The 13,065-nt window shown below is 46.7% G+C and overlaps 1 protein-coding gene across 1 annotated transcript; it reads left to right on the plus strand.

Annotated features, from left to right (window-relative positions):
• Positions 1-12,082: 12,082 nt before the first annotated feature.
• Positions 12,083-13,059, plus strand: LOC101579130 (serine/arginine-rich splicing factor 10). The gene has a single exon (XM_004644832.1). It carries the CDS (start codon positions 12,148-12,150, stop codon positions 12,934-12,936), a length of 789 nt encoding a protein of 262 aa, XP_004644889.1. The 5' UTR covers positions 12,083-12,147; the 3' UTR covers positions 12,937-13,059.
• Positions 13,060-13,065: the final 6 nt, after the last annotated feature.

Here is a 13,065-nt window from a genome sequence, read left to right on the forward strand (position 1 = left end):
ATGCATATTTTAACTTCATTTCTGGGATTAAAGTAAATACATAATTTTGGCAAATTACTTGGAATTACGGGCTAGCAGCATCTGGTTCAGATATTCTCAAGTAAATTATTGGCACAGTCCCTGCCACATTTTTAATTTTAACCAAAATGTTCTCAGAAACATGTGTTTTCTGTCCCGTTTGCATGTAATCAGTTGGAGAGGGCCTTGGAGTCTTAAACAAGGGGTTCAGAAATTAGCTGCGACACCTGGGCACTGCCCACAGGCCTGTAAGCTGCTCTCCCTCCCTCCCAGTACTAAGGGAGGTGGTGACCAAGGCCAGTGGCCAGTGGCTTTCTTTTTCTGCCTCCAGCTCTTCAGGAGGAAGGAGACCTACAGGTACTGAATGTACGTGTTCCTTGCCCTACTCTCCGCTCCAAATTACATACCACGCTTTTATGTCAAGTCCAATATGGCTTCCTTAGCAGTCTTCCCCCTCCTTACCCCACATCAAGAGTACCCAATTACTTTTATAAATACTTGTTTTAAAAATATCACAGTGGCTTCCTGCTGCTTCGCGTTCTGAAGGGCTGTACAGGATTTTAGACTCTTATAAATCTTTCAAACAGTTCATATTTTATCAACAAAGTGTGCTTTTTTATAAACCCTAAGTATAACTCTTCATTGAGGACATTTTTTTCAATTATTTGACCTTTCCATAAAAATGACAAAATAAAAGGAATTTTCTTGTCGTTTCCCAAGTCGTTTGCTGTGCCCTCCTGGTGTCTATTAATTCTGCTTCACCCGTCAACAAGGGTGGTGTTTTTGGTCAAAAGAGAACTTGAGGGTTGTCAATTCCAAACGTCCCAGCAAAGGTAAGGCAGGGTTATGTGGTGGATCTTTAAAAGAAAGTTCCAGGAAGGCCTTGGCTTTTATTAAAATTGAAAGTTCCCTAGCTCAAGGCAGGGGCTTCCTAAATGAATCTGCTCTGTGGTCACTAGGCCATGTCATGAAATGTCACCAGGGACCCAAAGAGACCCACCCTCACTGTGAGGAGGATTCTGGGTCCTCGGGTTGCCACTGTCCTGTACTGTCTACTCGGCTGTGGTTTCCTACTTGGGATAATTTGAAGATGCCCAAGGGATGGTACTTAGGAAACAAACCCCAGAATGGCATGCAACCCTGAGAAAGACTCGGTTCTTAGCACCACAAGAGCCAAGCTATAGCTGCTCATCAAAGGAGTGCCAGAGAGCTGGTGAGTATACTGTCTGTCTTAGTGCACCCCTTGCTGCTACAGTGAAATGCCTTGCACAGGGAAACTTACAGACAACAGAAATTCCTTTCTTAAGAGTTTTGGGGGCTGGGAAGTTTCAGCTCAAGGCACCAGTGGTTTCAGTGTCCGGAGAGAACTGTTCTCTACTTCCAGGATGGCACTTTGCCACTGTGTCCTCTCACAGAGGAAGGTAGAAGGACACAAGAAATGAGCACTGTGTCAAAACACAGCAGAAGAGACCACGGTGGAGAAGGGAGGACTTCTCTCCCTCAAGCTCCTTTGCAAGGGCTCTAATCCCAACCCCATCACATGGGTCTAATCACACCCCACAGGCCCCTCCTGTTAGTATCACCACATAGGGGTTAACTGCCAGCGTAAGGATCTTGGAGACACACATACATGTAGGCCACAGCAATGTCCTGGAGATCTCTAGATTGCTTTGTATGCCTGGAAACAGAGGCAGGATGAGAGATAACCAGGGGAAAGAAATATAGTTATGGTATATGCTATAGTCTGGAGCCTCAAACACCCAAAGAATAAGCCTCTGAGCTGTATATGGAAGTCTGGCCTTTGGTTACACACCCTTGACTCTCTGAAAATATAGGAGTTTTCTGATCAGTTTGGAGCCAGCACCCTTCAGTCTACTATCAATCTCCATGCATTCTCTTAGAAAATATTTGGAAGGCTGGCCAGATAGCTCAGTGGATTAAAGGGCCTGCTTAGGCAGATGCACTGACTGAGGTTCAATCCCTGGCGTGCTGTGCCAGCCCCGCCCTCAGGGCACACTGAGATGTCCTATGAGACTGGATGTGGTAGCGCACACCTGTAATCCCAGTGCTCGGGAGGCTGAAAACAGGAGAATCATGAGTCCAATCTGTGTAGTGAGACCCTGTAGACCCTGTACTAAATACATTTAAAAAAAGAAAAAAGAAAAAAAAAATATTTTGTGGTCACCTAGGATGTGCTCAATTCTCCTGGGAGCTAAAGGGAATCCAAAGAAGTACAACCTGGCTGCCCCCAGCGGTGAAAGCCGGTGAAGCACCATAAGGCCCTGTACCCACACAGGGCTTCAGGAGGAAAGCTGAGGAGGCCTCTGGACAGCCTGGGCAGTGCAAACGGGGAAGAAAGCCAAGCCCCTGGGGATGGCACACCAGAAGGTGACACTTGAGATAACACCAAGGAGGTATGTGAGTTAGGTTTTCCAGAGAAACAGACCAGTAAGGAGGAGCGTGTGTGTGTGTGTGTGTGTGTGTGTGTGTGTGTGTGTGTGTGTGTGTGTCTAAGCACAGCCATCCCTCAGTCTCCATGGAGGATCAGTCCCAGAAACCTCTGGATATTTCAGAAATCCACAGATGGTCAGGTCCCATATATCAAATGACACCATATTTGCATAGAACCTACACATACCCTCCCGTACCCTTTAAATCATCTCTAGATTACTTATAATCCCCAGTACAGTGTCGCTGTCATGTAAATAGTCATTATGCTGTATTATTTAGGAATTGATGACCAAGAATAAAGTGGGTATAGGTTCAGTACATACAGTTTTTTCAAGCGTTTTTGATGTGTAGCTGGCTGAATCTGTGGATGAGATCCCACAGATAGAACGAGACAAAGATGTCTCATAAAGAATTGGCTCCACAACTTGAGGCTGGCAAGTCTGAACCCTGGAGGTCGGGTTGGTGGGCTGGGTCTTCGGGCAGAAGTTGATGCTGCAGTCTTAAGGCATAATTTCTTCTCTAAGATGTTCAGTTTTACCCTGGAGACCTTCAGTTGCATGGCTGAGGCCCACCCACAGCACCGAGGATCATTGTCTTTGCTTAGTGTCAACTCATCACAGATGGTGACCCATCTATAAAATACCTTCACAGCACCCTACATTAGCGTTTGAGGAAAGAGTCATGTAAATAATCCAGGCAAGTTGGCAAAAAACTACCTATGGTGGGAGGCATCTGACAAGGAGCAGGGAATGGCAGGCTAGGGGGGTGACAGCCAGGTAGAGAAGGGAAGGTGGGCGAGGTGTTGAGGGCGAGGACAGGGACACGGGGCCTCTGTGTGAAAGTTGATGTGGGAGGATGCTGGGACCTCTAGGAGGTCTGTAGCTGAACTGGCCTCTGGGAGTTAAGTTTTCTCACGAGACAGGAAACACCATAACCTGGTAGGTGCAAGAAGATGGACTGGAAAGAGCAGACCAGGGAGAGAGAAACTATAGGAGTAGGAGGGAAAGACTAGAGCCTGTGCTGGAGATGGAAGAAAGGCAGGGATAGAGGCAGACAGATGAATGGCTGCAGGAGAAGGAGGAGATGGGGTGGGGAGGAAGCCAAGCTGGCCCAGTTCAGAGGCAGAGCTAGGAGAAGAATGGTCCCTATGGGCCAGCATGAGACGAGAAAGAGGAGGTGACCTGAGCGCAGGATGAGGAGCCCAGTCCTCAGAGTTGAGGGTGTGCTCACGAGACCTCTGGGGACACAGAACCAGACTAAGAGCACAGCATGGAACCAGGGAGGCAACTGGGAATAAGGGACAGAGAAATAAAAACAATGATGTCTTAAAAACTGACAGTCACCAAAGAAGAGACTGAAAAAGATTAGAAAACTAATAGATAACCAGATGGACACCAGTGGGCCCAGGAATACAAATGAGCCGTCCCTCCAGGCTTCTCCCACATGTAAGGGAACTTAAGTTCTTAGACAAGGCCACAGCTGGGCAGGAGATGTGGCCGGGAAGAGGGACAAAGGCAGAGACAAGTGGAATGAGCTCCTCTGGAGTCTTGAGGCGCTGGCAGCCTCCATCCAACCCTGGAAGAGGATGGGTGAATTTGAACTGGACTTGAACAGAGTCCCTGGGCACCTGGTAGATGGCACACAGGGATCCTGAGGTTAGAGGAGCCCATAACAGGGAGAAGGTGGCATAAGCTGGGAAAAAGATAAGATGCATAATCAGTGGGTGGGAAGGACTGGGGCAGGAGAATCCCTGTGACATGAGAGGGTTCACAGGCATGGGAGCTACTGCATATCCAAAGGAAATAAAGTCAGTATGTCGAAGACATCAGCACAGCCAGGTCTGTCATGGCACTGTTCATAACATCTGAAAAGTGGAAAGATCCACTGACAATAGATGAACGGATAAAGAAAATATGGTGTAACATTATCCGGCCATTAAAAAAAAAAAAGAATGATGTGGACCAGGGAGACAGCTCAGTAGAATAAGCACTTGCCTGGCAAGTGCAAGGGCCTGAGTTCAATCCCAGGTTCCACCAAAAATAAATAAATAAATAAATAAAAATAAAAGAATGAAATGTTGTCATTTGTGACAAATGTTGTGACAACAGGGCTAGAAATAAAGAACATTATGTTAAGTGAAATAAGCCAGGCATAGAAAGACAAGTACCACATGTTCTTGCTTCTGTAGAGAACCTTTAAAAGTTAATCTTATGGAAGTAGAGTGTGGAATAGTGATTACCAGGGGGTAGAGGAAAGAGCATAGTTAACAAGTACATGGTGCATCTGGACAGGAGGAAGAACTTCTAACAACACCAAAATAAAATTTAAAAAAAGATTAAAAGGGTGGAGAAAACATATTTAAATTAGATGAGGTGCCCACAGCCAGGCCACAAGAGACCCAGGGTCCAATTCCATGCGGCAGTTAGTCTGTGTGCACCATCAGGAGGGGCAAGTGCTGCCGACAGAGCTCCCAACTTCAGGCCCCTCCCTAGTGCAAAAGGGGGAGTGAGGCAGCAGCCTCCTGATCTAAGAATCAAACCATTGCCTTGGTCCGTGTCCTGCAGGCCAGCCCCTTAAGGCTCAGGTACATTCTGTTGTCTTTTCAGCTCACCACATGCTGCACTGGATGCCATTCAACCCAGACCCCTCACGGCCCTTCTGCACCAGGTCCTAACTCCGTGCTGCTCTTTCCTCTCTCCTCCCTGACACTGGCCAGCTTTCACAGGAGCCCAGCATCCTGTTCCATCCACCCAGTTTCCTTCTCCACAGCTGCTCTCAGGATAAGGGCTGAGGGGACAAGTCCGAGAGGATGCGCAGGAGGGCAGAAGCAAGCCTCCAAAGCCAAGCCCTGGCTTTCTGTTGCCCTCTGGCTGGTCACCCACACCACCCCTCAGTGCAGCCCCGGCCATCTGCCTACAGCTCACAGAGTGGAAAGTTGCCCAAGTGTTATGGCTTGTGTCTAGTTGTCCCCCCAAAGCCTCACGCAGTCATGCAGTGGGCTTCTAGAGATTGTGATTAATTCATGATCCTGCGCTGGGACTGTGGGTGTGAGTGCTACACTCAGATTTTAATCAAACTCTCCTAATGCTGTGCTGGCTCTGTGGTGGCTGCTTCCTCCCTCTCAGAAAGAAGTCAACCAGGAATCCTAGACCTTAAAATGCTAAGCAGAAGCAGAGCCAGGAATACAAAATGACCCTAATTCCCTTTAAATCTTGGGGGCTGACACTGTGGGGAGCTTTGTCTTGCCTACTGTGAAGTTCCATTGTGAACCTACTGGCTGGGCTGCAGGGTAGACACAGACTAACAAGTTCACAGTTCATGGCCCTAAGGTGGCCCCTTACCTTAAAGCATTGAAGTGGAGGTCTTATCCAATCAGATCCCTCTTTGCAACCAGAAACTATTAGGATTTTGAGAGCTTGTTTGGAGGTTCTAGCAGGAGAGCACAGCTACTCTTGACCAAGCAACGGTCCTCCTCTGTCGGGGGTGGTCATCCTCTTCGACCAAGCATGCAGCTTTGGGAGGGATGCACATGGATTGTTGAGGGAGGAAGGGGACACCCGCCTAGCCAGCCAGATCAGACGACTCAACCCTGGCGATCAGTGGGGTGATAGATGTCACAGCCAGATCGCCCTCACATCCACTATTAGGATTATGAGATGGCTCAGTAGAATAAGCGCTTGCCTGACAAGCGCAAGGTCCTGAGTTCAACCCCCGTACCACAAAAAAGAAAACAAAAAAAGGAATTTGAATTAGAACCACAAGACTCTAGCTTATACCAGGCAGACGAAACAGCAGATGTGCCTAATAACAGAGTTAAAAAGATTTTGTACCATGTGACCCCAAAACACAAAGAAGGTGGCATCCCAAAGAGGAGCAAATTCCCCTCCCCCCCCAAAAAAAATCCATCCAGAAGAGGAGCAAAGACCTAAAATACAGTGTGCTAAACAGCCCATGAACCAAGTTCTCCACTCTCCCTGCGCTGGCCTCCTCCTCAGCCTTTGGCCAAGTACTCTGTCTGCTTGGCATTCCCTCTGTTACACTAAACCATAGAATCTATAATCCTGTCCTCTCCTGACACCAGAGCAGCATGGAGTCAGGACCTGGTGCAGAAGGGCCGAACCCCTGAACCATCCCTCCCACCACTCCTCATGTCACTTGATAGGTCCCCACGACCACGCCCACCATCCTGCAGTGCTGCAAACATGCCAGGCAGATTCTGACCCCAGGCCTCTGCATTTGTACTGCTTCTGTTTGTTTTCATTCAGGCTTCTATAGAAATTACCTCAGTTCAAGGAGGTCTTTCTGACCACTCTAGCTAGCCTGATCTCTTAACCATTCCCCTTTTCTTCATGGTTGATTTGCTGCCCAAGACTAGCTGACCTGCTCATCCTGTTCCCCCAAGTGTCCTCCCACAAGCAGCACAGTGCCTGGTACATTAGACACCTACCAGATACCAGCTGAATAAAAGGCTGAAACATGAGCATCTGCTCCCACTGGAGAGCCATGCTATTGTGAGGCAAGTAGAAAGGAGTGACTCCCATCAGGAGACCGCCCTTAACTTGTCCTGTGGTTAGAAGCTTCCAAGCCCGTGAGCCAGTGCAAGCAAGCCCTCCTCAGGAAACACAAGGCAGCAGAAAACTTGGCAAATAGATCCCAGGGCTGGTCAAAAGACAATCACACTCTAAAATATGCATGACCAGATTTTGTGCACTGTGCGAGTTTTATCTTTGACCGTAATTATGGAAACATTATTCAAGAACATCGTGAACACACAAAAATAAATCTTTAAAAATATCATTTGGACGACACACACATACAAATGAAAGATTTTTTTTTTCTTTCTACTATGGCAGCCCATTAAGGCATTTTTAAAAAGCAAATGTGGCAAGTTACTGCACACAGAGATCTGCAAATAAAAACGTATCCAGTTACAACCCAGTCAGCTCCCTCACCAATGAAACCCACCCCGAAGCCCCCCTTAGTGGAGCCACCCAGCCCAGAGACAGGGGAGGCAACAGCTCGCTTACAGCTTCCTCAGGACTTGGCCATCGGGTCTAGAGCCACAGAGGGCCACAATTCTCATTTAGACTCAGATGTCTATCAGAAAGTGGTCATTAGAGTCTTTACCCCCTGCTTTAATCATGAAGGAAAAACTGTGGCTATTTGGTGGCCGCCAGGTGTCAGGCATAGAGCTAAACATTTTAACACCTTTAGCCCTACAACAGCACTACAGAGAATATGTACTCTTATTCCTGTGCTTACATTGAGCAGACTGAAGCTCAGAGAGGTAAAGCACCTTGGCCATTGTCCAAATTAGCTAATTGTGTCAACTTGAATAAGAAACACCCAAATAAGGGGTCAGCCTGATAGCTCAGCGGACTAAAGTGCCTGCTTAGGCAGAGTGCAGTAGCCGGGGTTATATCCCCGGTGTGCCGTGCTGGCCCCACCCGTGGGGCATGCTGAGCTGGCAATGGAGACTGAGCATGGTGGCGCGCCACCTGTAATCCCAGTATTTGGGAGGCTGAAAACAGGAGAATCACTACGAGTCTGTTCTGTGTAGTGAGACCCTGTAGATACCAGTATCCTAAATACAGAAGAGGAGAGAGAGAGAAAGAGAGAGAGAGAGAGAGAGAGAGAGAGAGAGAGAGAGAGAGAGAGAAACACAGACCCAAATGATTGGGTCAGCACAGTTCTGGATGTGGCTGAATGGATTTACTGAAGACAGGAGACCCACTAGTATCCCCAACCAATAGTCTTGTAACCTGGGTGGAATATAAAGGAGCAGAAAGAAGAAGGGCTCACTGCTTGCTGCTGCCTGCCTACCCTGCCATGGGCTGTTTCTCTTTGTAGTGCCGCCCTGCCTTAGAGCCAGCCAACTATGGTCTAAAACCTCTACAAACAGTAAGCTAAAATAGACCTTTCCTCCTTTGATTTGTGGATGTCAGGTACTTTTGTTCTAGCAGTAAGGAAGTACCTATGACAGCCACAGCTAATCAGTGTTAGACTGGGACTTGATGCCTGAGGTGCCTAAGTCCAAAACCCCTATGTCACTCACGTTGCCACTGTACCCAACCCCCCCCCACTCCATAGATTACCTTTCCTTGCCCTGAAACATTTCCTTGCATGGCTGCTATCAAGAAATAAAGAGATGAAATTGTCCAAAACTTCTTGTAAAGAAAAAAATCATTAAAGCATACACATTAAAATATCAGCTATGGAAGAACAAAATTAAATAGCATCTTATTCCACATTAGAAAAAGAAAAAAAAAAGAAAAAAGAAAAAAAGAAAAGAAATAAAAAGTAAGGGTCCAATGCCTTCTTTTTCCTCACCCCTACTCACAACATGCTGTGGTATGGCTTATGTGCATATGTTCCCCTAAGGCCTTATGTGGTCATAGATGGGGCTTCTTCAGCTGGACCTAGACCGTGTGGGATGAAATTGATCCATGGTGCTATGCTAGGATCAAGGACACTAGGATTAAGAGTGTGAGCACTGCCCTGAGTAGCCGGGATAAGCTATAAAGGCTAAAAAGACCGGCAGTTATCGCTTGCTTGATTTCCTGCCTTCTGCCTGCCAGGAGCTGTTTTTTCTCTGCCTTGCCTGTTTGTCACACCACCCTGCCTCAAACCAGCCAATAATGAACTGAAACCTCTACAAACTGTGGACTAAATAAACCTTGCCTCTCTTATCTTGTGGGTGCTGGGTATTATGTTACAGCAAGGAGAAAAAGTGACAAAGACATGATAGGCCTGCAGGGACCACTCTACTGCGGATGGCACTGGTGGTCTCTCATGCTGCCCCTCGTCACCCCTCTGGCTCGCCTGCCCTTTATTCTGCCTCCTCTCAGGAAGCTGTTTTTGCCTTCATTATCAATTATCAGTCTTTGGGCCTGTGTGCCAGTTTGTCTTGTTGCCTACTTTTTTAGTGGTGATGGCAGCCTTGCAAAAAATCAAAGACACAAGAATTTAAGAATAGTCTTTGGCTTTCTTTTAAAGAGTAGTCTTAACTTTGGTCCTCTTTCTTTCTTCCGAAGCCTTCCTGCTAGTCATATTTTTCTTTCTCCTTTCTCAAAGCGTTTGCTGTCTTTCTTAAAGTTTTTAAGATCTTAGGAAGAAAACAAAAATAACTTTTTTTAAAGCATCTGTAAACTAAATTTACTTTAGGCAGTATCAAAAGGATCATGATTTTCAACATAACCCATAATCCTGCTTGTCCACTGGTAAAGATGGAGATGTGGATTATGTCTTGTGGGACCACAAGAAAACACAAAGATCTACGGATTTGAATATCCAGGTTCAAATCTGGACTGAGATTTTTATTTTATTTATTAAATACAGGATCTCACTACACATCTCAGACTCATAGCGATCTTCCTGTCTCAGCCTCCCCAGCACTGGGATTGCAGGCATGCACCACCCTGCCTGGTTTCATGGCTGGCTCAGTGCTCCTCAGCTTCTGGGGCTGGCACATGATACTGGGGCTTAAACTTTAATCCTTGTACTTGCCAGGCAGGTGCTTAGACAGCTGAGCTAGCTCCCCAGCCCTGAATTGAAAATTTTTTTTTTTCAGCTAAATAAGCTTTAGAAAAGACTCTTTGGACTTGAGGTTTTCATCTAAAAGTAAATGAGATTAATAATTCCCAAGATGGTAGGGAGGCCTAAAGGGGCAATGTTTGTGAAAGTACTTTTCACCTGTAAATAATTTCAGCATAAAGCACTAAGGGATCAGGAAGTGCCACAAGAGCTGAGAGAATGCCCCGTGGCTTACCTACCAAATATCCCACCTGATTGCCACTAATCCTGTATATCACTACTTACCCCTCTGTAAGTCCCTGTCCTGCCAATAGAACTAGGAGGCATTTTGTTAACCAGTACACACACGTACACACATGCACGTGCACACACATCTTTAATTTACTGTGTCAGGAACTGTAGTAAGTACTAGGCATTGGACATTGACTATGGTAGGCAATGTCTCCCATACCAGGGAGCTTATAGTTTACTATGAGTAAGAGAAGAGATAAAACAACAAACAAATAAATAAAGTAAAAATGGCCCCAGTCTTACAGGCACAGCCTGCACTAAGGAAAGAGCTTGGCCTCCTTGCATTGTGGAAAGAAGGTGCTAGAAGGGAATGCACTGGAGATCTGTTAAACTTGCAGGGCCAGATCTGGCAGGGCCTTCCAGCCCGTGGTCACTCTGTGGTCAGGAGTGTGGACTTGATTCTAAGGAGTCTCTGGAGTTAAGCAACCAACTGGTATGATTTTGGGAGTGAGGGATGTTTATTTGTGGTTGCGGCGCTTTTGTTTATCAATCTGGCTGCAGAGCAGAGATCTGGGCAGAGAGAGCGGTGGGCAGAAGTGAGCAGGAGAGCGGCTGGTCAGCGCCATACCAGCAAAGAGCTGTCTAAAGCCTGAGGGCAGTAACAGGGAAAAGTGACCAGAATGGACAAGTGCTGCAGAGTCAGGAGTGAGAATCTGTGATGAGTTTCATGCAGAGCAGCAAAGGAAAAGAGAATGTCAAAGGTGACTGTGGGTTTCTGTCAGAGAAGCCTGCAGGACAGCACTCTTAGGAGGGCAGAGGACAGAGGCACAGAAGAGGGATTTTTTATCATTATCATTATTATTATTATTATTATTATTATTACTATTAATGTATTTGGTTGTTGCAGGGTCCCACTATGCAGCTCAGACTCATGGTGATCCTCTTCCCCAGGGCCAGGATTACAGGCGAGCACCACTACAGCCGGCTCAGCCCACCCTGGGGCGGGGCTGGTGCAGCATGTGGTGGAGGGCTGGCTAAATGTGGTGTCTGCCTCAGATTGAGCTGCGGTCCCTGCACTTGCCTAAGCTTGCCTAAGCAGGCACGTTAGTCCCCTGAGCTATCTCACCACCCCTTGAAGGAGGGATTTAAAAGAAAAGCCTAAACTTTTATTATGATCCCTGCTTCCCCCTCATGTGTACAAGTCAGAGATTTTGCCAGTCTGTCCCCACAAGATTCCCCAAATCACTTCTGTCCTGTCTCCAACCTGCCACCTGACTCATCAAGACATCCCTGCCTCAAAGGCTCTCCTAGCTGTGGTATCCCCATGAGTGCCACATCCTCAGGACATCTGGGCATAACAATAGCATCCATCATTAAGACGTTTGTTGGCACTGGATTTTCTGTCATAGCCATGCACTGAGTAAAGAGCTTTGGCCTAGAATGAATCACATCTATTATGTCTGTGGTTGCATAAAATTGCATCATCTCGTGGCAGCCCAGCAGCTTAGTGTGTGTAAGCACACCAGCGTTCCCACAGTGACCAAGCTGCCCCACGTAGCATTTTCGGAAGGTAGCTCCACTCCTAAGTGGTGCGTGGCTGCACCCACACACAACCAGCCCTGAATCCAGCCTGAATCCTCTCCCTCTCCAACAACACCCTTCCCAGCCACACAAACCACCCAGTTTTTCAACCTGGCTGATCACTTGTCCCTCTGGGCCCCTGTAGATGTTGGCCCCCACTGCCTGGATTTTTCTTCCCCGTCTTCTCAGTGTGTCCTAACTATCCTTCAAGATCCAGTTTTGGGGATTTTTTTAGTGAGTGTTAAAAATAAAAATATTGGAGGTGCTGCCGCTGCAGTCGCGGATGGTTTGCTGAGCCCGTTGGTGCTCCGCATCGAGACTGACGCCGCCGTCATGTCCCGCTACCTGTGCCCCCCTAACGTGTCTCTGTTGGTCAGGAATGTGGCCGACGACACTAGGTCTGAAGATTTACGGCGTGAATTTGGCCGCTATGGTCCAATAGTTGATGTCTATGTTCCACTTGATTTCTACACGCGACGTCCAAGAGGATTTGCTTATGTTCAACTTGAGGATGTTCGTGATGCTGAAGATGCTTTACATAATTTGGACAGAAAATGGATTTGTGGACGTCAGATCGAGATACAGTTTGCACAGGGGGATCAGAAGACACCAAATCAAATGAAAGCCAAGGAAGGAAGGAATGTGTACAGTTCTTCACGTTACGATGATTATGACAGATATAGACGTTCTAGGAGCCGGAGCTATGAAAGGAGGCGATCAAGAAGTCGGTCTTTCGATTACAACTATAGAAGATCTTATAGTCCTAGAAACAGTAGACCGACTGGAAGACCACGACGTAGCAGAAGCCATTCCGACAATGATAGATTCAAACACCGAAATCGATCTTTTTCAAGATCTAAATCCAATTCAAGATCACGGTCCAAGTCCCAGCCCAAGAAAGAAATGAAGGCTAAATCACGTTCTAGGTCTGCATCTCACACCAAAACTAGAGGCACCTCTAAAACAGATTCCAAAACACATTATAAGTCTGGCTCAAGATACGAAAAGGAATCAAGGAAAAAAGAACCACCTAGATCCAAATCTCAGTCAAGATCACAGTCTAGGTCTAGGTCAAAATCTAGATCAAGGTCTTGGACTAGTCCTAAGTCCAGTGGCCACTGATAGTATAAACCATGATAATTTTTAGGCATGTATCATTCATTTACTCATAGTTTGGTATACTTAAATTATCAGGATTACAATGTTGCAATGATGCATAAAAAACATTTGTTAGTTTCCCTGTACCAGGCA

The sequence above is a fragment of the Octodon degus genome, unplaced genomic scaffold, assembly GCF_000260255.1.
Source record: "Octodon degus isolate 3935 unplaced genomic scaffold, OctDeg1.0 scaffold00212, whole genome shotgun sequence".
Classification (NCBI taxonomy): Eukaryota; Metazoa; Chordata; class Mammalia; order Rodentia; family Octodontidae; genus Octodon; species Octodon degus.

Excerpts from the sequence above, each read along its gene's own strand:
- LOC101579130 (XM_004644832.1), top strand. The coding sequence starts at position 12,148 with ATGTCCCGCTACCTGTGCCCCCCTAACGTGTCTCTGTTGGTCAGGAAT.